Source organism: Schistocerca serialis, chromosome 2 (assembly GCF_023864345.2).
Source record: "Schistocerca serialis cubense isolate TAMUIC-IGC-003099 chromosome 2, iqSchSeri2.2, whole genome shotgun sequence".
Classification (NCBI taxonomy): Eukaryota; Metazoa; Arthropoda; class Insecta; order Orthoptera; family Acrididae; genus Schistocerca; species Schistocerca serialis.
Genome location: NC_064639.1, coordinates 615,844,654 through 615,865,638, shown reverse-complemented (window position 1 = coordinate 615,865,638; position 20,985 = coordinate 615,844,654). Strand labels below are relative to the sequence as shown.

The window sequence follows — 20,985 nt, the reverse complement described above, 5'->3', positions numbered from 1 at the left end:
ATGTCCACAATGGACATGAATTATTTACTAACATTAATACAAGAAAGAATATCAAAACAAAATATGGCAATGAGATAGGCCATCCCAATTAACAAACAATTAGCAGTAACCTTGTGATTTCTGACCACAGCAGGTCACCAGAAGTTTTGACATTTAGTGTGTTAATATCCATAAACACTATTGAAAAACATTTTTTAAATACTTATCCAAAAATGCTTTTGATGATTGTTCTCACAGATGTGGGTCTTTCTGTAACACTAAAAAAATTATGCCATCATCTCTTTGCCCATTTTAAAAAGTTTAAAAGTCTAAACTGCTTGAACTTACATTTGCTGCAGCTTATGGAAACCAAACTGGAAAAATTCAAAGAACAGAATGGAAAGACCTGAAAATGCATCCCAGGCAAAGTAAAAAGCAAGTGCCTTGCTTTCCCACACATTTTTCCAAGGTCTGAACTGAAATCAAATCATGGGCTGGATCCAGCCTGAAGGCCACTGGTTGCAAACCAATGGTTTAAAATGAAGCTGTTTAGTCAATAAGCACTGCAATTACAGTTTGATTAGCTTTTGCCTCCAAAGTGAACTTTCCTATCAATGCTGCTGCTACTTATGCTAGTTAGAAATGTCTGTGTTGTGTTGCAGGTGTGGATCCATGGGTGGGAGGGGGGTCAAGACTCTGCCCCCTTCCCAAACAACAAATTTTTTAGCTAACTTTTGGAGAATGCAGCACCTAGAGAACTAAGAATCTCAAAAATGACAAGGAATTCTAAAAAATTGCAAGCTTCATTTAATACAAGGTACTTTTCAGTTGATTTCCTAAGGGTTAGCCTACATGAATTGGTTTGTGACCCCACTGGGAGTAGGAAATATTCCAGCCAGGAAAATTTCACAAACTAATCTGCAGCATTTATATGGGATCAACAGATAACTTGCAGTCCTGTACATGTGACTCTAGTGTATATCATGATGCTGCAATTAGTTTCAGCATAAACAATCATCTCCCTCTGCTCCACCTAAAGAAAGAGCAAATAGAACAGTTAATAAATGGTATGACAAAAAATGCCCTTAACCATGTACATGAAAGTGTTTTACACAGTACTCCATCAAAATTGCAACACTTGGTAGGATAACCAACAACAAAATTTTATTTCTCATGCACATACAGTATAGTGCTGTGCTAAGAACAAACAGCTTAATTTTGTAAGTGATTTGGGAGTATACAGAAGTCAGCTGAGCAAGGATCACAAATAGAAGTATTTCATTCCATGCTGCTTCAACTCTATCCCAGAGTTTATCAATCATAGTGGCAGGCGAGTCAGTCTCTCGGCAATCTGTGACGAGATGTTTGCTGTGGGTGAGTGATCTGGACAATGTGTTGGTCAGGCCAACAAATGAACACCCTTTGTATTGAAGCCTGTCACAACATCAAAAGCAACATCCAGTCTGCATAATCTTGTTGAAGGAGAATGTCATGGAGGCTTCAAAATTGGGCATAGCCAGCAGGCTCAACACATCAGAAATGTAAAAGCTGCTGTCCATATTACTGGATGTGCAAACCACAGGTGATTGTTGTGCACTCAGTGATACCCCCACCATCATCACAAGCAGACCTCATATCACTATGATGAATGCAGTCTGGCAACGTTTGATGTCCTCAGAGCCTCTGCACAAGGATATGTTGTATGGGATGCTCTATGCAGAACCTGGACTTGTCAGAAAAGACAGTGTGGTACCATTCCTGTGTCTAGTATCATCGCTGGGTGCACTTCTGTTGATGTGCCTCTCTCTGACTTATCTTGCTGTACATTAAGCCCTTATCCTGACAGAAGGTACATGATATGGTCGTACAATCTTACATGGGTGATTGAGCAATGTTATCGTTCTCTCATTGATCGGTGCCCCTGAAACCTTTTATAGGGTTAAGTACAGCCTTCCTGAACCCATCATATGATGGCTGTGAGACCCCAAGCAATGCGAGTAGTAATGTTGCAGAACAATAAACTAAACTAGTCTTGATGAGCCACAATCCTAGCACCATCAGACTCATTAGCATGCTGGCAGATGTTTTTCCTTCTTACATCTGGAATTACACAATCTTCTCACAAACAACTTTCCATTAGAACTACTGACGGCCTTGGGAGAGCCAGTCCTGACAAAACTCTACCATCTGGTGAGCAAGATGTATGAGACAGGTGAAATACCCTCAGACTTCAAGAAGAATATAATAATTCCAATCCCAAAGAAAGCAGGTGTTGACAGATGTGAAAATTACCGAACTATCAGTTTAATAAGTCACAGCTGCAAAATACTAACGCGAATTCTTTACAGATGAATGGAAAAACTGGTAGAAGCGGACCTTGGGGAAGATCAGTTTGGATTCCGTAGAAATGTTGGAACACGTGAGGCAATACTAACCTTACGACTTATCTTAGAAGAAAGATTAAGAAAAGGCAAACCTACGTTTCTAGCATTTGTAGACTTAGAGAAAGCTTTTGACAATGTTGACTGGAATACTCTCTTTCACATTCTAAAGGTGGCAGGGGTAAAATACAGGGAGCGAAAGGCTATTTACAATTTGTACAGAAACCAGATGGCAGTTATAAGAGTCGAGGGGCATGAAAGGGAAGCAGTGGTTGGGAAAGGAGTGAGACAGGGTCGTAGCCTCTCCCCGATGTTATTCAATCTGTATATTGAGCAAGCAGTAAAGGAAACAAAAGAAAAATTCGGAGTAGGTATTAAAATTCATGGAGAAGAAGTAAAAACTTTGAGGTTCGCCGATGACATTGTAATTCTGTCAGAGACAGCAAAGGACTTGGAAGAGCAGTTGAACGGAATGGACAGTGTCTTGAAAGGAGGATATAAGATGAACATCAACAAAAGCAAAACGAGGATAATGGAATGTAGTCTAATTAAATCGGGTGATGCTGAGGGAATTAGATTAGGAAATGAGACACTTAAAGTAGTAAAGGAGTTTTGCTATTTAGGGAGTAAAATAACTGATGATGGTCGAAGTAGAGAGGATATAAAATGTAGACTGGCAATGGCAAGGAAATCGTTTCTGAAGAAGAGAAATTTGTTAACATCGTGTATAGATTTAAGTGTCAGGAAGTCATTTCTGAAAGTATTTGTATGGAGTGTAGCCATGTATGGAAGTGAAACATGGACGATAACTAGTACGGAGAAGAAGAGAATAGAAGCTTTTGAAATGTGGTGCTACAGAAGAATGCTGAAGATAAGGTGGGTAGATCACATAACTAATGAGGAGGTATTGAATAGGATTGGGGAGAAGAGAAGTTTGTGGGACAACTTGACTAGAAGAAGGGATCGGTTGGTAGGACATGTTTTGAGGCATCAAGGGATCACAAATTTAGCATTGGAGGGCAGCGTGGAGGGTAAAAATCGTAGAGGGAGACCAAGAGATGAATACACTAAGCAGATTCAGAAGGATGTAGGTTGCAGTAGGTACTGAGAGATGAAGAAGCTTGCACAGGATAGAGTAGCATGGAGAGCTGCATCAAACCAGTCTCAGGACTGAAGACCACAACAAACCTGGATGAGAAACCTGCTCCATAATCTTTCCTTACAAGTAGAATATAGATGGCATTGCTCTCACTTACTTTGTGCAGTTACACTGAAATGCTAATGATTTGCATATACAAGTATGTAGCATACTTCATGCCAGTTTGACATGCTTCGTTTCTCAGTGTACACACAGTAAGCAGAGGGAAGAACATGTCTTATGCGTGTATTTTGGTATGCAGGTGAATTTTGAAAACCTGAATGGTGGCGGTTTGGTGGGTGATCTGCTCAACGAGCTCATCAGCGACCTGGCACCGGAGTTCATCGCACTGAACCAGGAGCAGCTGGGCGATCTGGTGGAGCAGATCGTGCGTGACCTGGTCAACCCCTACTTGAGCACGTGCACGCTGCAGGAGCTGCTCGACTTCCTGGGCTACGAGGGCCGCAGAACGCCCAGGGCCGACTCCACCTGCATCCTCTACCAGCTACCCTAGTCACTTCCATTTTTATTGTACATATGCTAAGAAAGAATAAACATTTCATTTACCAAATCAATCAACTTTTCTTCTTTTTTTGTTCATTTGATTCTCTTAGTTGCTAACTAATAGCGACTCTAACACCGAAGCTACTACATCTACAAGGGATAGTCAGAAAGGTTCATTATCACCTTGAAAAAGTTGTGCAACAACTATGAAACTTGATGCTGCTATTAGTACTTCTCTATACTCACCTTTCAATGTTACATATTTTTCTGAATGACAGCTGACTTGCCAGATACCTTGGTTATCAAAGCAATATTTTGATTATTCAGGAAACCTTGAAAATTACCTTTTCACCATTTTGGAAATGCATGCCATGCAGTGGTTTTTTCGCCCAAGTAAAGAGGAAGAAGTTAGTACCCAAGAAAAGAAAAAGAGTTAGTGGGTTACAGGCCAAGAGAACTGAGTGGGGGTCAAAATTTGGTAACATGTATGACTGCCTCCAGTGCAGAACGAACTGGAGTGTTGTCACGGAATAAATACAGCCCCTTGGACAGCTTCCCTCGATATTTCATCAGGAAATTTCAGTAGTATGCTCCTCTCATGGTTTCCCCCTTACCAGCATAATTTATTAGCACCACACCATGACAGTAACAAAAAAAGTTGTCTGATGACAGTTGAGCCTCCAATGTTGAATTCACATCCGCGTTCCTTTGTCTTGGGGCCATTGTGGTACACACAGCATTTGTTCATGGTATATAGGTGATTCAAGAATCAATCCGTATTGATCTGATACATCTACAACATCCAGCATAATTTATTAGCACCACACCATGACAGTAACAAAAAAAGTTGTCTGATGACAGTTGAGCCTCCAATGTTGAATTCACATCCGCGTTCCTTTGTCTTGGGGCCATTGTGGTACACACAGCATTTGTTCATGGTATATAGGTGATTCAAGAATCAATCCGTATTGATCTGATACATCTACAACATTTCTTCTGCGGCTTGGCAGGTTTTTGGGAAGGATGTGAGCTGTCACTCAAAATTTCATTCAAAATGTTGAGAACAGATCCATCGTTGGTTTACATTTTTCCACTATTACCTCGCTAACACAATTTTCATATTTTCCACTATTGTCTCAACAGTGATACGCCAGTCTTAGAGCAACTGGGCTTCCACTTCTCTTATGATTTGTGGTTCTTCATGGAGAGGTGGTCTACCCGTTTTTTGAGCACAATGGAAGTGTCTGCATCACCGATCCACTGTGTTATATGATGGTGCCTAGTTGCCACACACTTCCACCATCTCAGCATGGATTGTTGTAGAAGTTTCCCCTTCAAATGCAGAAAACATATTACTGTACAATATTCCACTTCATCAATGGGCTGCACCAATTTGTTCAAGCTCCCCTGATTGTGTGGTGTGGCACTATAGCCCACAGATTTCATTGTGTACCATGACTGCAGTGATGTATCTGTAATCAAACAAAAAATACATTAATTAATTTTAGTTTTTTAGGTGATAATTAAACCTTTATGACTACTCCTCATACACTGCTTTCCAGAGAAAAATAACAAACGTTGCAATAATTTGGGAAACTATAACAATTATCACAAAAGTTAAGCACATTGCTGGTGCAGTAGTGCTGCACAAAAATATCGTATGCAAACCAGGAGCACAACAATCTGCTTACTTTCAACGTACTGTAAAGAAAAGCCATTTTAAGACAGAACAAGGCCCATAGCACTGATGAAATTCAGGGCCCATATTCAATAGTACATACTCATATTTTGTTTTAAGTGTTATTTTAATAGATATAATGTGTGAACATGATGTCTAATAACATTTTATTTCACTAATTTAAGCACTAACAGATTTTATGCCCTTTAATTTTTGACACAATCATCTAACCAAAATAAGAAATATACCTGTGAACTAATGACCTTCATTAGCTCCATTCACGTTACACAGAGGTGATAAAAGTCATGGGATCCTCCTAATACTGTGATGGACCTCATTTTCCCAGCACAGTGGAGCAGCTCACCATGGCAGGGACTCAACTAGTCTTTGGAAGTCTTGATGTCCCTATAGCTCTCCATAACTGCAAATGTGTTGCGGTGCAGGATTTAGTGCACAAACTGACCTCTCAGTATGTCCCACAAATGTTCAATGGGACTCATGTTGGGTGACCTGGATGGTCAAATCATTCCCCTGAATCATCTAGAATGTTCTTCAAACCAGTTGCAAATAACTGTGGCCCAGTGATGTCCTGTATTGTCATCCACAAAAATTCCATCATTGTTTGGGAATAAATGACTGAAATAAGTGGAAATAAAATGGAATAAATGGCTGAAAATGGTCTCCAAGTAGCCAAACATAATCATTTCCAGTCAATGGTTCTTTATTTATGTCCCATCTCAGTAAGCAAATCGTGCGACTGTGCAATAATGTGTCATGACTGTCAGGTTGTCTAAACAGTCGCTGTCTCTGTTTGATGCCAGGTCATTCCCAATCAGTTCTGCTCATAAACCACAGTGTGGGTTGCATAGGCATTTATTCCTGAATTACACTCAACACGGCCAGAAAGAATACAAAAAATGCTTATTCATAAGAAAACTAATACAGAGAGAGACGTCTACATTCATCTATAGATTTAATCATTAGTCATTTTTTTTAGACTATACAAGCACAGAAGAACATTTATAAAAGGGAAAAGAAAAGAATGTGTTGGATACCAATCTGTGCAAACTGTCATGTGTCTCAGCACTCTTATAAAAAGGAATTAGCCATCCCTTCCACACAATGTTACGAGGCGCATTCAATAACTAATGCAATATTTTTTTTTTGTCAGCCAATTGTGGGTGAAAGAAATGTGAATTTGTTGTTGGTCTCCAAGTAGCCAAACATAATCATTTCCAGTCAATGGTTCTTTATTTATGTCCCATCTCAGTAAGCAAATCGTGCGACTGTGCAGTAATGTGTCATGACTGTCAGGTTGTCTAAACAGTCGCTGTCTCTGTTTGATGCCGGGTCATTCCCAATCAGTTCTGCTCATAAATCACAGTGTGGGTTGCATAGGCATTTATTCCTGAATTACATTCAACATGGCCAGAAAGAATACAAAAAATGCTTATTCATAAGAAAACTAATACAGAGAGAGACGTCTACATTCATCTATAGATTTAATCATTAGTCATCTTTTTTAGACTATACAAGCACAGAAGAACATTTATAAAAGGGAAAAGAAAAGAATGTGTTGGATACCAATCTGTGCAAACTGTCATGTGTCTCAGCACTCTTATAAAAAGGAATTAGCCATCCCTTCCACACAATATTACGAGGTGCATTCAATAACTAATGCAATATATTTTTTTGTCAGCCAATTGTGGGTGAAAGAAATGTGAATTTGTTGTGGGTCATAGAGGAATATTCCTGCTTCAACCCCTTTAGTTTCATGAATTTCCAGTTGGTGATGGCACTGTACGTAACCTTCAAAATGGCATCTGTAATGGAGATGCATTCCAAGCAGAGCTCTGTTGTTGAGATCCTTTTAGTGGGAACCAGAGCATCGTAGATATTCATAGGTCATTGCAGAATATCTATGAAGACCTGTCAGTGAACTGGAACATGGTGAGTTGTTGGGCAAGGTGTCTGTCATCAGCGCAATAAGGTCACACAAACCTGAGTGATCTCCTACATGCCTGCCAGCTGCACATAGCTGTGACAACTGCAGTACTGGAACATGCAAGTACTCTCATTCAAGGTGATTGACAGATCACAATCAAACATCTCACTGTTCATGGATGAGGCCACAACACACAAGTATGCGCACCCAAGAGGAGCTCACAAAACTTCACTGAGCTGTTCTTAGTTGTCCACCTTACAGCCTGGATCTCACACCTTCTGACTTCCATCCGTTTGGCCCAATGAAGGATGTACTCCACAGGAAGCAGTATGTAGATGGTGGGGAGGTTATTTATGCAGCAAGACATTGGCTCTGACATCAACCAGTAGAAAGGTACCACGAGGGCCTACAGACTCTCCCAGTAAGGTGGCGTAAGGCTGTCATATTGAATGGAGATTTTCTTGAAAAACAAGGTTTCTTAGCCAAAAGAGTGGGGAATAATATGGTGTATTGGAATCCTGAACAAAAAAAAAGGTGCTAACAGAAAGAATAAATATTTGGCATCACTTATTGAATGCCCCTCTTATATTCTGCTGCTACTCCCCCAGAATGCTTTCCGGAAATTAATGTTTAACACTTTTAAGACATGTTGAACATGGCCACAAGTCATTTTTAAGACAACTGATACAATGTGGAAGATTATGATGATGACTGACAGTTAAACATGAAAGCATGCATGAAAACTTTACTGAAATGTGTTTAAACACACTAGAGAAACATACTATAAAAGTACACCTTTTCTTAACTTATGGTAGGAAGATTATTGTTTAACATACCACCAATGATGAGACCATTAATGACAGAATAAAGCAGGGGTTGAGGAAGGATGGGGAAGAAAATTGGCTGTGAACTTTTAAAGGAACTACCCTGACATTTGCCTTACATGATTTAGGGAAAGTCAGACAGAGGTGGTCGGACTGTCAAATGTTCCTTCTCCTGAAGTTCACAGAATATGAAGACAGTTTGTGGTCACAGCTTCTGCACTAAGAAAGATCAGCCAAGGATTATACTGCACAACAATGGCACATATTTTCAGCTGCACATTTGAATAACTAGGACTACTGTAATCACAATGCATTTACCATCTCCCTTTCTGGAACCATCGTATTGTCAGGTGAGGGAATGAATAGCAGTGACCCCACCCCCTACAAACAACTACACTGGAGTGCATACCAGTTTAACGGCATTCTCTTCATGGATGGTCCTCAGTTTAGTTTGCAAGGTAACTCTAGACTTTTTTTTAATTTGATGAGCAGTGTAACTGTGACATTCATTAAAATGTATAAAATGGTTGCCTTTGGACCAGGTAGTGTCCATGAGAGAGATGGAACTTCTTAAAGTGGGTGCACACCTGTCCATGGCTCTTCTTCAGGCTGTGGTGCACAGCTCTGTACAGATGACATTCTCATTTCTTCTATATGTCCTTACACTGATGGAATGAGCAATGACTTCATCCTAAAGGGGAATGACTGTTGACCACAAGGCATCTGTGTCATCTGACATGTTTCAACAGTTACTGTTCAGCACACTGACTGACCAGCTGCATCTCTTGCTCTAAATCCCTAGAGTATCTACACCTACAACTACATTTACATCCCTACATTGTAGACCACTGTGAAGTGCTCATCACAGGGTACTTTTCATTGTATCACATTCCATCCATATATGAAATGTAATATGTTTAATCTTGTGCTCAGCCTAGTCTTGTGATTTCTAAGTTTTTTCTGCATGATTGATATATCATTTACTTTTGAGTGTTGAACTAATTTGTTGATTCCATTTGTGAGCACAATATTTCTAAGACTGACCCAGTCATCTTTTTCAGGTGCTGCAAGCTGGTTGTTATGTGTGCTTGCTGCCTGATCTCCAGTACTCAAGTAGGCGTTCAGGCAATGAATGCACATAATATTACACCTTGCAACACCTGCAGAGGATGGCAGGGTCAGTCTTCAAAGGATCATACATAAAAATAGATCAACAGCTCAAGTGAGCACCCAAAAGCACACCATTAATCTATGCTTGCCTTTGCAGCTACTTAGCACGTGATACACAGGAGGCTGCAGAATTGTCCTGTATCCTTCATTTAATATTGGTTCTTGAAACTTTGTGAGAGGGTACTTGGGAAGTTCTCAGTAGTCACAGGCTGCCGTCCTCGATTTTTGCCCTGTTGAGACCACTTTTATAAAACAGTGTTTATGTACAATAAAGGTTATAAACATCATTATTAACAGCACCCAACATCAGTGTATGTGCCCTATTTTCAAGCCTTTGGTGAGACAGGGTTAGTCTGAGGTGTCTCTCATCAGGTCTCCAGGCTTGATTTTAAGCCTTGTCAGAGTGTTATCAAATCATTGGAAAGTAAGTAGGACATAAGACCTACATTATATTCCATAGTATGGTTTAGTGACATACAGTTTCTTACATATTGTACCACATAACATGCTGGCACATTGGACAAAAAATTATCAGCCCAGGAGACATCACACTAATACTGTGTAATACAGCATTGATAATGGTTTACCAAATTATGAGGATATTGGTTCCTATGTTTCACCTGTTATTAAAAACAGTCCCAAATATTGTCCATGAGATGAGATTAGGTAATTTAGTGCATCATTCAAGGTGTGATAAGAAGTCTGAGAGTTCGTCAAACCAGGGACGTATACATGCAGCCCTGTGAGCACTACTGCTGTGTGATAGCCCTTTTTCAGAATCAATTGCACAATTGATCACTCCACAGATGGAATGACACAACTTATTTAAAAACAGAAACAAATGATTCTTTAGCAGGGATCTTCTCTTCCTCATTTTTCTTCTGCCTTAGCCTCTGGCATACATGCACACAGTATTTTCTCATGTTTGCACGTTTTATGACAATATGTGCTTTAAACTTGGAAATGTTCTTGTTTGAAAGAGGTTATCATTTCTCCCTTGTCCTAACCCACATTTCTCTGTGTCAGAATTTGTCAGACAAGACAACATGGAAGTTTGGTAAGAAGATGCAACTGATTGGCTGCAACTGTAGTAGCCTATATGCAAATTTGCATGACCACTCATAGAATCTGCCTTCATAATTTATGAAGTCTGATTACAGTTTCTTGAACACATTTTTATACACATCACCATTGGTGACACAAATCTTTATTACCAATACATAGTCTACCTTCACCCCATTAATGACTGACCAGGAAAACCAGCTACATCAATCATTTCATTTTCTTTGACAAAACATCTTGTCATCCTAGACAATAATAATAATAATAATAATAATAACAATCCTGCTCTCATTAATCCCACTGTAAAACCATTATTATTATTATTATTATTATTATCGTCATCTTGGGAGCCAGGATGTCCACAGCATACTCATCATATAAAGATGTAGAAGAAAGGACAACACGTGGTCACTAAGAAAGTTAAAATAAACATTCATGGTTGCCTGAATGACTGGGTGCTAGTCATGGCACATCATAAAACTGGCTCTGGCTTAAAGCAAAACCTCCACATACTGCAGGTTAAATGCCACATTGGGGTTTTGGTGTATTCGATGTCCTGCATCACTTGGAATAAGGTTGAATTGTAGCCCCTCAAACAACATTACACACACCCAGTTGGCTAATGGCCAGTTTCTGTGTTGTTTGTCCCACTGCAAGAGTGCTGCTTTATATGCCACAGTGAGATACATGAACCCAAATGTCCATTGCTTACAGTTCCTCTCACAATGTTTGCTTGGAAACTGGTTGAGATGGACCTGCATTCACTGACAGCAGCAATTTTGTATCAGGTTTGAAACTGACTGTCACTTGTGATGAAGCAAGCTGGGATCTCTTTACTTCTTCTCTTGTTTTGCCATCTGCCTCCTTAAATTCATTTTATTTTCATTTTTGCCTAATTACCATTAACATGCGTGAGTATAATCTGCATTTCCATAAAATAGGAAGGTTGGCCCTTATTCTTAAGGAAGATAACACCAGGTCTAATTTTGTGCTTAGTTTTTTATATGTAATTAATTTCCTAATTTATTTTGACTATTCCTAGTACACGTTTTTGTTATAGGGTGAAATCAGTAATTGTTCTGTGACTTAGATTCTATTGTTGACTTATATATAAATTCTGTACTAATTGTAATCATTTGGAAGAAGAACTACTAGGATTCTTAAAGTATTTATTTGGCTCTATTTCAAAACATATTAGCAAAGCTAACACATAATTAATTCCAAAATAATTACCAGGTTTGTCAAAAGTATTTCATTATTTAAACAAATAATTCGGCCTAACCTTTGTAGTAGAAGCATCTATTAAAAAGAAGGAAGTTTTTTATATATTCAGTTAACTGAATGAGTTATGTTTTAATTTCTGCAATTTAAACATCCAACATGTACAGTTTCACTGCCTATTATTGTGAGGATATATATAAAGGACTCATATTTGATCCCAAGACAGTCAGTCCATGGCCGATTTTCACACGTGAAATGTGTATTGGCTAGATTAACAATGATGCATTAACTTAACCATGGAATAAGTGTAACACAAATAGACTGTGTGTTAGAACAGTTAATGACAATGTCTGTTTAATTTATTTGAAAAATAGTGTCACATGTACCATATTATTCTGCAGGAGCTGTGTGGTTAGGTTTTTACTGCTCATTTACCAGTGGTGAACTGGCCATATAATTGTGTAATATTGGGGGATTGTGAACAGTGAAAGTAAAGAACTGTGAAACACAATTGTGCAACCGCTGGCTACATCATTTACAGTATTCAGAGCTGAACTTCTACCCTCTATTTTTCAGCCAGTATAACTATGCAGTACGTCGACTCTGAGAACTATCAACGAAGAAATAAACAGGCAAACACACACGCTGGTAAGACTTGACACTTATCACCAATACCTATAGGTTAGGATCATCCTACGACCACTGTTCTTGTGTCGTGTTATGTGGCTGCAAGTGCTACACCATTCCTTGCGTACACATCTTTCAGAACATGTTGATACACCAGCAAATGAAGCAACCTCATTAACATAGCCGCCATGAGCTGTCCAAACATGAGAGCTCATTTCTGCCATTCTGTCACTTTTCCAGGTCGACCCATTATAATGGATGGATTCTGTACAACTGCCTGGCACACACACACCATTTCACTGCCATGACTGAAGTTACTGGGTGTAAGTTCTATTTGAACAAAAGCACTCCAAAGTGACCAGTGTACCCTTGAAGAGGGAAATTAATATTTCGTCCAGTGAACTTAAATTAACATAACAGAGCTATACAGGTAACAGATCATTTAGGTCATAAAATGACTTTCCTAGCTTTCTTTGTCGGCTAATTCATCAAATTGTCCTTCTCCATAGCTAAGCAAACAGCACACCGGGCTGCTGTGTGGAGCATCCAGATTCGCTTTGTGGTTCTACTGGGGATTTTTCCTTGGTAGGAGGATCGGAATGAGGTGAAGTTAATCTCGTGAGGACAAATGAGGATCAATTGGAAGCAGTGGCTCCAAGATGACAATGGCTGGGAAAGCCAAAAGCCAAAAAATGCTTTAGGAAGTTTCTATAGCTGTCATTCATTACCAGTGTTGAAGACTGGATAGTGAATTTGACTGCAGTAACAGCGTTAAAACTGTAACTCTCCTCCTCAATGTTGAAGAAAAGTGGCATTTAATTTTGCTATAATTGCAGTTTACTGAAATAGCGTGAGTTTCTTGAAATATATTCATGTTCAAGCTGGCTCTGAGAACTGAGTTTCTTGCTGTGGAGTGGTGCACATATTCATGCTACCCTTTGCCTGATAGTGCTGCTTTTCTTGTTTCTCACCATGTGGCAGCTGTTGTATGCAAACATCTTAGACTACTATTTTAATATACTGAGCTTTTATTTGAAAGTGGTGCAAGTCCATTTTTTAAATAAAAAGAGAGATCACATAAAACAGTTTTACACTAATCACAAATTATGTGGTATCTCACTTGTTATGACTACTCTCTCATTGAAGGCTCACACCAAATTTTATTCACAGCTGTTTGTTGCGCCTGGCTGACAGGTTATACACCACACATTAGTGTTTTGATGGTAGCATAATTTGTAGAGTTGAGTGTGAGCCACCAATGGTAAATGACACCTGCTGGGAAGGTCTAGTGTGAGCCACTGATGATACATGTCGGTGTGAACATCTCAAAGTTATTTAAGAGAAGTAGATGAAAGAGATTTAGGACCTAACTTAAAGGATTGATGCTGTCAATGATTGTTGTTTTGTTGTTACTTCAAGTTTTTGCTGAGAAGTCCTGTATTTTAATTGTTTTGCACACAACAGGTGCCTTTTTAAATAAATTTCAACAGCCAAATTCAGTAATTCTTCCATTTATTCATAAATTTTTGCACCACCACACCACCCAGACCATTCAACTACTCCATAACAGCTAAGTTCAACTCAGTGCTACATGTGCTCTCTGCTTGGTCTTGCACCAGATCTTATACAGGCACATGACAATTGCTAACTGCTTTCACATTGTTACAATTTTAATTTACAGTGAGGAAATTTTCTTTTATAAAGCTTTAAATGTGTCAATTTATTCTGCAGAAACAAATTTGAAACAAGTATTTTTGTTAAACACAAAACATTCCTGCACGAAGTTTTGTAAAACATTTAATTTCAATAACCAATTTACAGACAAGTAAATTTCAGAATATACATCAAGTATTTCAGTTCCCATCAATTACAAGGTTTCCAATGCTAAAGTTGTATTATTTTACACAAAGAACTGTCTTTAAAACTGTTCTGGAAGTTGTTAACATACTAAATGTTCACCTTTTGAACACTGCTTATGTCATTTCAGTGTATGGGAGCAGGATACGAATAGCGGTATACAGAATAAACTGTCCTCAGTAATATCTGCACATACATATATTTCGACAATTATCATACACATGCACACAGTACAAGGTATAAGAACAGACTGAATTAACATGGCAGCTCAGATGAGCGACTGGGTCTCAAAGATATGACCTCTCGATGCCACACAGCCGCCCCCACCTCGCAGTACAGAGTACCGCATGTGAGCCTTGAGGGAAGACCGTGTGGGCATCGATGCTGATGGTGGTTGTACGAGCTAGTAGATGCATGACCGGGACCTCCACCCCCAACTGAGACAGGGAGCGGAGGCGGAGCGATGGGAGGCAGGTCCGCCTCGAAAAGTCATTGAGTCAGTGAGGATGGACGATGTGGTGGACAGGCCAAGAGCAGGCAGGTTGAACGGCGGATGGCAGGGTGTAAGTGTGGCAAGCCTGGATGCTAATCAAGCATCCGGCAATATGAAGGCACGAATTGTCATCGGGTCGCACTCACGAGGGACGGTAAGGCTATACACAACACTGACATTTACCTGGTCGTTGGGTGGCGGGACCGCAGTGTCTGTGAGTAGAATGAGAACTCGGTCATTGAGAGTGACAATTGAAATGTCACCATGCAGTGTGGGATTATGTTGCAGAGCAGGGTGACTATGGGAGAAGGTGTCTTTGTAGTCAATGAGGTAGCAGCGAAACCTGCACACAGGGTGGAGGGTGACGTGTCTGAGAAACCCACGAAAGGCGACGGGTAAACAAAACGGCGTGGTGGCCCGAGGAGAAACATTGTCAGAATCCATGGCGATAGTGAGATTGGTGGGAAAGTCATTAGGAGAATCAGACTGAGCCAGCAGAGGGACGTTGGGGTCCACAAATGCCGGTTTGAGTCAGTGTAACAAAACAATTTGTGGACTGTATTTGACGATGATGTCGAAAGTTGTATCGCCCCACCTGAGGACTTTAAAGGGCCGAGATAAGGTAGTTGCAGAGCAAATCATCTCTCAGCATTACATGGGAGCAAGTGTTGAGAGCGGTTGGCACGTGTCCGGCGGGGAGTGGCTGATAGGTGGGTGCAGGTGTGCATTTTTGAAGTGGGTACACATGCGACTTATGAAATCCAGGGATGGAGGGAAGTCTTCAGGAACTTGAGGCTGAATTAGTTCCCCTGATAGGATGGGGTTCTCCCTGAAAACGAATTCTGAGATGGTTCCCTGTAAGTCAGGCTTGAAAGTTGAACGGAGGCCAAGCAGTACCCATGGAAGTGCTTCAGACCAGAGGCAGTTGTGGCACCTGAGCGCCATTTTTAGAGTGCGGTGCCACCATTCTACTAACCTGTTGCTTTTTGGGTGGTAGGCTGTGGTGTGAATTTTCTTTATGCCGCAGACGTTACATAAAATGGTGAACAGGAAAGACTCAAACTGCCGACCCTGGTCGGTGGTGATGGTGGTCGGACAACTGAACCTAGTTATCCCTAAGGAGATAAGACCCTTGGCCACAATCTCGGCAGTGATGTTATGTAAGGGGACTGCCTCTACCCAGTGGGATGTGCAGGCAATTGTGGATAAAATGTATCTGTGGCCCTCCGACAATGGAAGAGGACCGATAAGATCGATATGTACATGACGATATCGTCCTGGAGGGGTGTTGAACTTGCCCAGTGGTGGGATGGTGTGGTGGCCAATCTTGTTGCGTTGGCAGGGGATGCAGATGCGTGCCCAAGCCTGACAGTCCTGTTCTATATTTTTCCAAATGGAACGCTCGGAGAGCTGTGTAGTGCCATGGACGCCAGGATGAGCAAGGTTATGCAGAGGCCTGCCGGCAAAGGAGGGGGGGGGGGGGGGGGGAGTAACGGGCATAAGGTACCGGTAGAAGAGTTGCTCCCACACCTCGTTCACAATGCCAGGGAATTTAGCTTTAGTAAACACAAGGGATGTTTGAGGATCCATGAGGGGAGCTTGAGATTCCTCATTGGAAACTTGTAGGGTGGCCATGTTGGATAAGTCAATGTTGTGTGAAATAGTATTGATCCACAAAAAAAAATCTGTGGCGATGTTGTCCGTGCCGTTGTGCAGTTGTGTATTGGGAGACTAGATCAAAGTGACGGAAACGCCGAGGGGGGTGGGTCCTTGGGGCGGGGGGGGGGGGGGGGGGGGGGGGTTCCAGAAAGCATCTGCTGGTGGTGTGTGATCCGTGGGGATGAAGAAGGAGTGACCCTCCACTTCAGGGCAGAAGTGTTTGACAGCCTCGTAGACTGCAAGGAGTTCTCTACCGAAAGCAGAGTATTTCTTCTGAGCTGTTGATAGTTTTTAGAGAAGAAATGAAAAGGGGAAACCGTGTCTGCCTTGTGTTGGTTGCTGTAGTACCGCTCCCACTGTGATGTCACTGGCGTCCTTAGTGATGAACAACTCGGCCGAGGGGTCAGAGTGGGTGAGTGTCACGGCGTGAGCTAAAGAAGTTTTTAATGCATTGATAGCCTCCAGCATAGGTACAGTCCAGCGAATAGGTTTGAGTCCTGAAGTCTGTTTACCCGACAGTGAGTCTGTCAGTGGGGCCTGCACAGCAGTGGCAGAAGGCAGGTGATGACGGTAGTAATTTATTGTGCCCAGGAAATGTCAGAGTTCCTTGTAAGTAACCAGGGGTGGCAGTGAAGTGATGGTGTGCATGTGAGATTTGGGGCGGCTGTATTCCATCGGTGGATACGGCATAACCCAAGAAAGTGACAGAAGGCAGACGCGACTGGAATTATTCGTTGTTGACCTCGACGCCATTGGAGTTCAGGGTCTGGAGGACCATAGGTAAATGATTTTCATGTTCCTCAGCTGGCTTGCTGAAAATGAGTATGTCATCCAGATATGCGAAGCAAAACTCGAACTGTTGTAAGATGGAGTCAATGAAATGCTGCCACGTTTGTGCCAGTTTTTTTAGGCTGAATGGCATGAAGTTGTATTGGAACAAACCAAGTGGCGTGATAATAGCTGTTTTAGGGATGTCATCCGGCGCTACGGGAATCTGGTGGTAGGCATGTTTACAATCAATAACACTGAAGATTGTAGCGCCCGATAACATATGGGTGAAATCATTTATGTCAGGCACAGGGTAATTGTCCGTGGCAGTACAAGTGTTTAAACGTCTGTAGTCACCACACATTCAGAAAGAACCGTCATGCTTGAGGACGAGGCGGATCGGTCAAGAATAATTGCTGTCTGACGGTTGCAGGATACCTGCCTCCAAATGCTTGTTAATTTGCTGCCAGGCAGCATGCAACTTAATAGGGTTCAGTCGTCTAACCTTGTGCCTAATAGGAGGGCCAGCAGTGGTCACTATCTTGTGTGTCATTCCATCAGTGACGGAAAAACTGAGAACTGCACACGAGACTGATCAATGTCCTGACGCGAAATTTTTGGATGGGTAGGGTGTGATGAAGCATAGCCTTTAGTGCAAGTGGGAAAAGGCAGGACAAAAGTCACATGTCTAGTATGTGTGCATGGCATGCGCTTGTTTGGAGAGGGCGGTTGTGCACGCAGTGCGGAGAGGGTCGGAATGCGCGGCGACTGACTGCTGCCAAACTTGCACTTGGTACCCGGCGCGGGTGAGAGCGGTGTTGGCATTGCACGTCGAACAGTGATGGCCATCGAGTCAGGTGGCTGGCGCGCAAGAGAGGGGAAATGTTTATCAACACGTGGGGTGGCTGCCCACGGTGTGGGCATAGTCGTATCACATGCGTGATTGTTATTAGAAGCACTGTATGACACGTGAATCGTCACACGCAACTAATGTTTTTAGACTAACCTGATGAGTGTCCAAGTTGGTGTCTGCTGGAGAAACACGATTGGGTGGAGGGACTGCAGACTGCAGTTTCAGCAGCGAGGTACAAGCCGCAATGAGCTCATTTTGTGTGCTATTTGTTGTTTCAGCTCGTCATTTTCCCCGCGGAGTTGTGCCACCGAGTCGTATTCTGACAATACGTTAGTGACGCAGGTCACAATGTCACCTGCGAGGGCGGAGCACTCGCGTACCAACTCCATGGAAAACACAGAAAAGGAGATACGTGCATCGTAACCTTGACAGAGCCTGAGGTTTGTAACGCTGATGCATTGACAGCTCATAGAAGTGACTTCATTGGTGACGGGAGGGGGGGGGGGGGGGAGCCATTGATGTAGGTATGATAGACAAGACAGCACCAGTGTCGAATAGGAAAATGAGCCGTGACAAAATGTCAGTCACGTACAAACAACCACTTGGCTGGGTGGACGAGTGAATGGAGTGCAATATATGAGGACGTCTGTGAGGTTCCCCGCAGAACTCGGGGTCTCTTAGGTCCTGCAGTCAGCGTTTGGGTGCTGGCGAGGTAATTGGCACTTATTGGCATTATCACCGAAAATCTTGTGGTACCAACAGTATGGATGAGCCGGATGTGGTTGTGGTGGTGACTGTGGCAGTGGAGGAGGCTTGCCCTTGTTGATTTGTTCTGGAATGTATACTGGCACGTATGGTGGAGAGAGCGAACATATACTGCCAGGTGATGTAGAAGACACGGAGGTGGAGCGAGCCCTGCCTCTGCCAGCAGACAGTCGGTACGCAAGAGCAGTTGTACCAACTAGCAATGAGTGGTGAGCTGGTTGGTGTTGTCGTAGCAATGAATACAATTGATCTGTGATGCGGAGACGAGAGCTGATTGACTTGAAGGAGTGCAGTCCCCCAGGTGTTCCTCGTACAAGATCTTGATGATTAATTCTTGTGGTGAGCAGGTGAGTTGTTCCATGATCGTTTTCTTCATGAACTCTTACCTCGGTGGAGGCGGTGGCGAGAGGAGTAGACCACAAATTAAGTCCAAGTGATCATTGAGGTGTGTGATGAGACACAGGCATTTAGAGGTGTCGTCAGACACATGATGCAACTCATAAATATGCCTGACAAGCACAAACTATAATACAGGGTGGTCTTCGTATAAAGGTGGCAGCTTCAGCAGACAACCTGAGGGAGGGGATGAAGGCGGCTTTGGTGTCCCTTGGAAAACCGGCTAGTCCTCGGCAGGAGAGGCCATACAGCAGGCCAGCACAATAGGAGTGGGTGTGTTACTGGCAAGAACGTCCGTAGCAAGGGCAGGTTGCATTGTCCTTGACATGTCGCTAAAACACGACGCGGCTGGCACGGTCAGTACCGTGGGAACGATTGGTTGCATGATACATGTAGGTGTCCTGTAAACTGGACCGTAGGTTACAGGTACTGATTTCAATTTGCCCACCTTGGAAATAACGCCGAAGGTCAGCGCTGCAGACACAGTCAGAGCTGTGGGAGAGGCGAGCAGCTGAGCAGTTGGAACTGGGCCCCATGTGAGTGGGGGGTAACTAATGTGACAAAAGTGTGAGTTCTCCACGCACATTGATAACACGCCCTGTGGGGTCAGACTATAAATTACCGGTGGTGTGGTAAGATGCCCCTGGAAGGCGAAATGCTGAAAGATGTACTCGAACCCACGTGGTCAAAAAGTTGAGCAACAAGTCTGGGGGGTGAGCAAGGAGAATTTTGCACTCGAAAATGTCCATCATTGGACTGCAAATGAGGGAAAACCAGAACGGGTCACAATTGATAGTGGCCGGGTGCGTTTTGCACAAATGGCGGCGTGCAGACGGCACGACAGTAACTGTTGTTGCAGCCCGTTGAGAATCAAAGTATGTGTGTGAATTATACATTTGAACATTATACGATTGATTGGTAGGTACACAGTTCTGAATATTATCCACTTCACACTTCACGCATTGGCGAGCACAGTCCGGCAACACGAAACCTGAGTCCATTATTTGAGTTAACGGTGTAGCACTCGACCGTTGTAGAACAACAAAGTTTGAGGTTAATGTGGTTGGAGATCATGAATCACTATGGAATAATGGAGAGCCGGCCATTGACGAAAGATTGAAGGGGCCCGGCAGTCATAGTTGGGCTTCCAAATCTTCGAACAAAGCGTTGGGTGAGTCGGCCATGGTGGTGTGTGCATAACCTGTTGATTTACAACACCCAGCGCGGAAGTCGCGGAAGATATATATATATATATATATATATATATATATATATATATATATATATATACACTGACAGTTATCATACACAGCCCGGCGCGGAAGTAAAAAAAAATATATATATAACACACACACACACACACACACACACACACACACAGTGACAGTTATCATACACGTGCACACAGTACAAGGTATAAGAACAGACTGAATTAACATGGCGGCTCAGATGAGCGACCTGAGTCCCGAAGATTAATGTTGTCTATGGTCGATATGACCTATCGATGCTACAAGTGCTTTTTAGTAACTTCTGTTGAAACATTCTATGTACTTTATACAAAATTTGCATTGCATGACTAGATCTTTATCTTCCCGTACTTAAAATTATTCAGGTGACTGAATGGAAATTTGCATTGCATGAATAGATCTTTATCTTCCCATACTT

General features: G+C 42.1%; 1 protein-coding gene across 1 annotated transcript in view; it reads left to right on the top strand.

Annotated features, from left to right (window-relative positions):
- Nucleotides 1-4,012, top strand: part of LOC126456280 (uncharacterized) — a 43,072-nt gene extending 39,060 nt beyond the window's left edge. The window contains exon 4 of the mRNA XM_050092031.1: nt 3,761-4,012. Within this exon, the coding sequence (XP_049947988.1) occupies nt 3,761-4,012 (252 nt within the window). The remainder of the gene's footprint in view (nt 1-3,760) is intronic.
- The last annotated feature ends 16,973 nt before the right edge of the window (nt 4,013-20,985 follow it).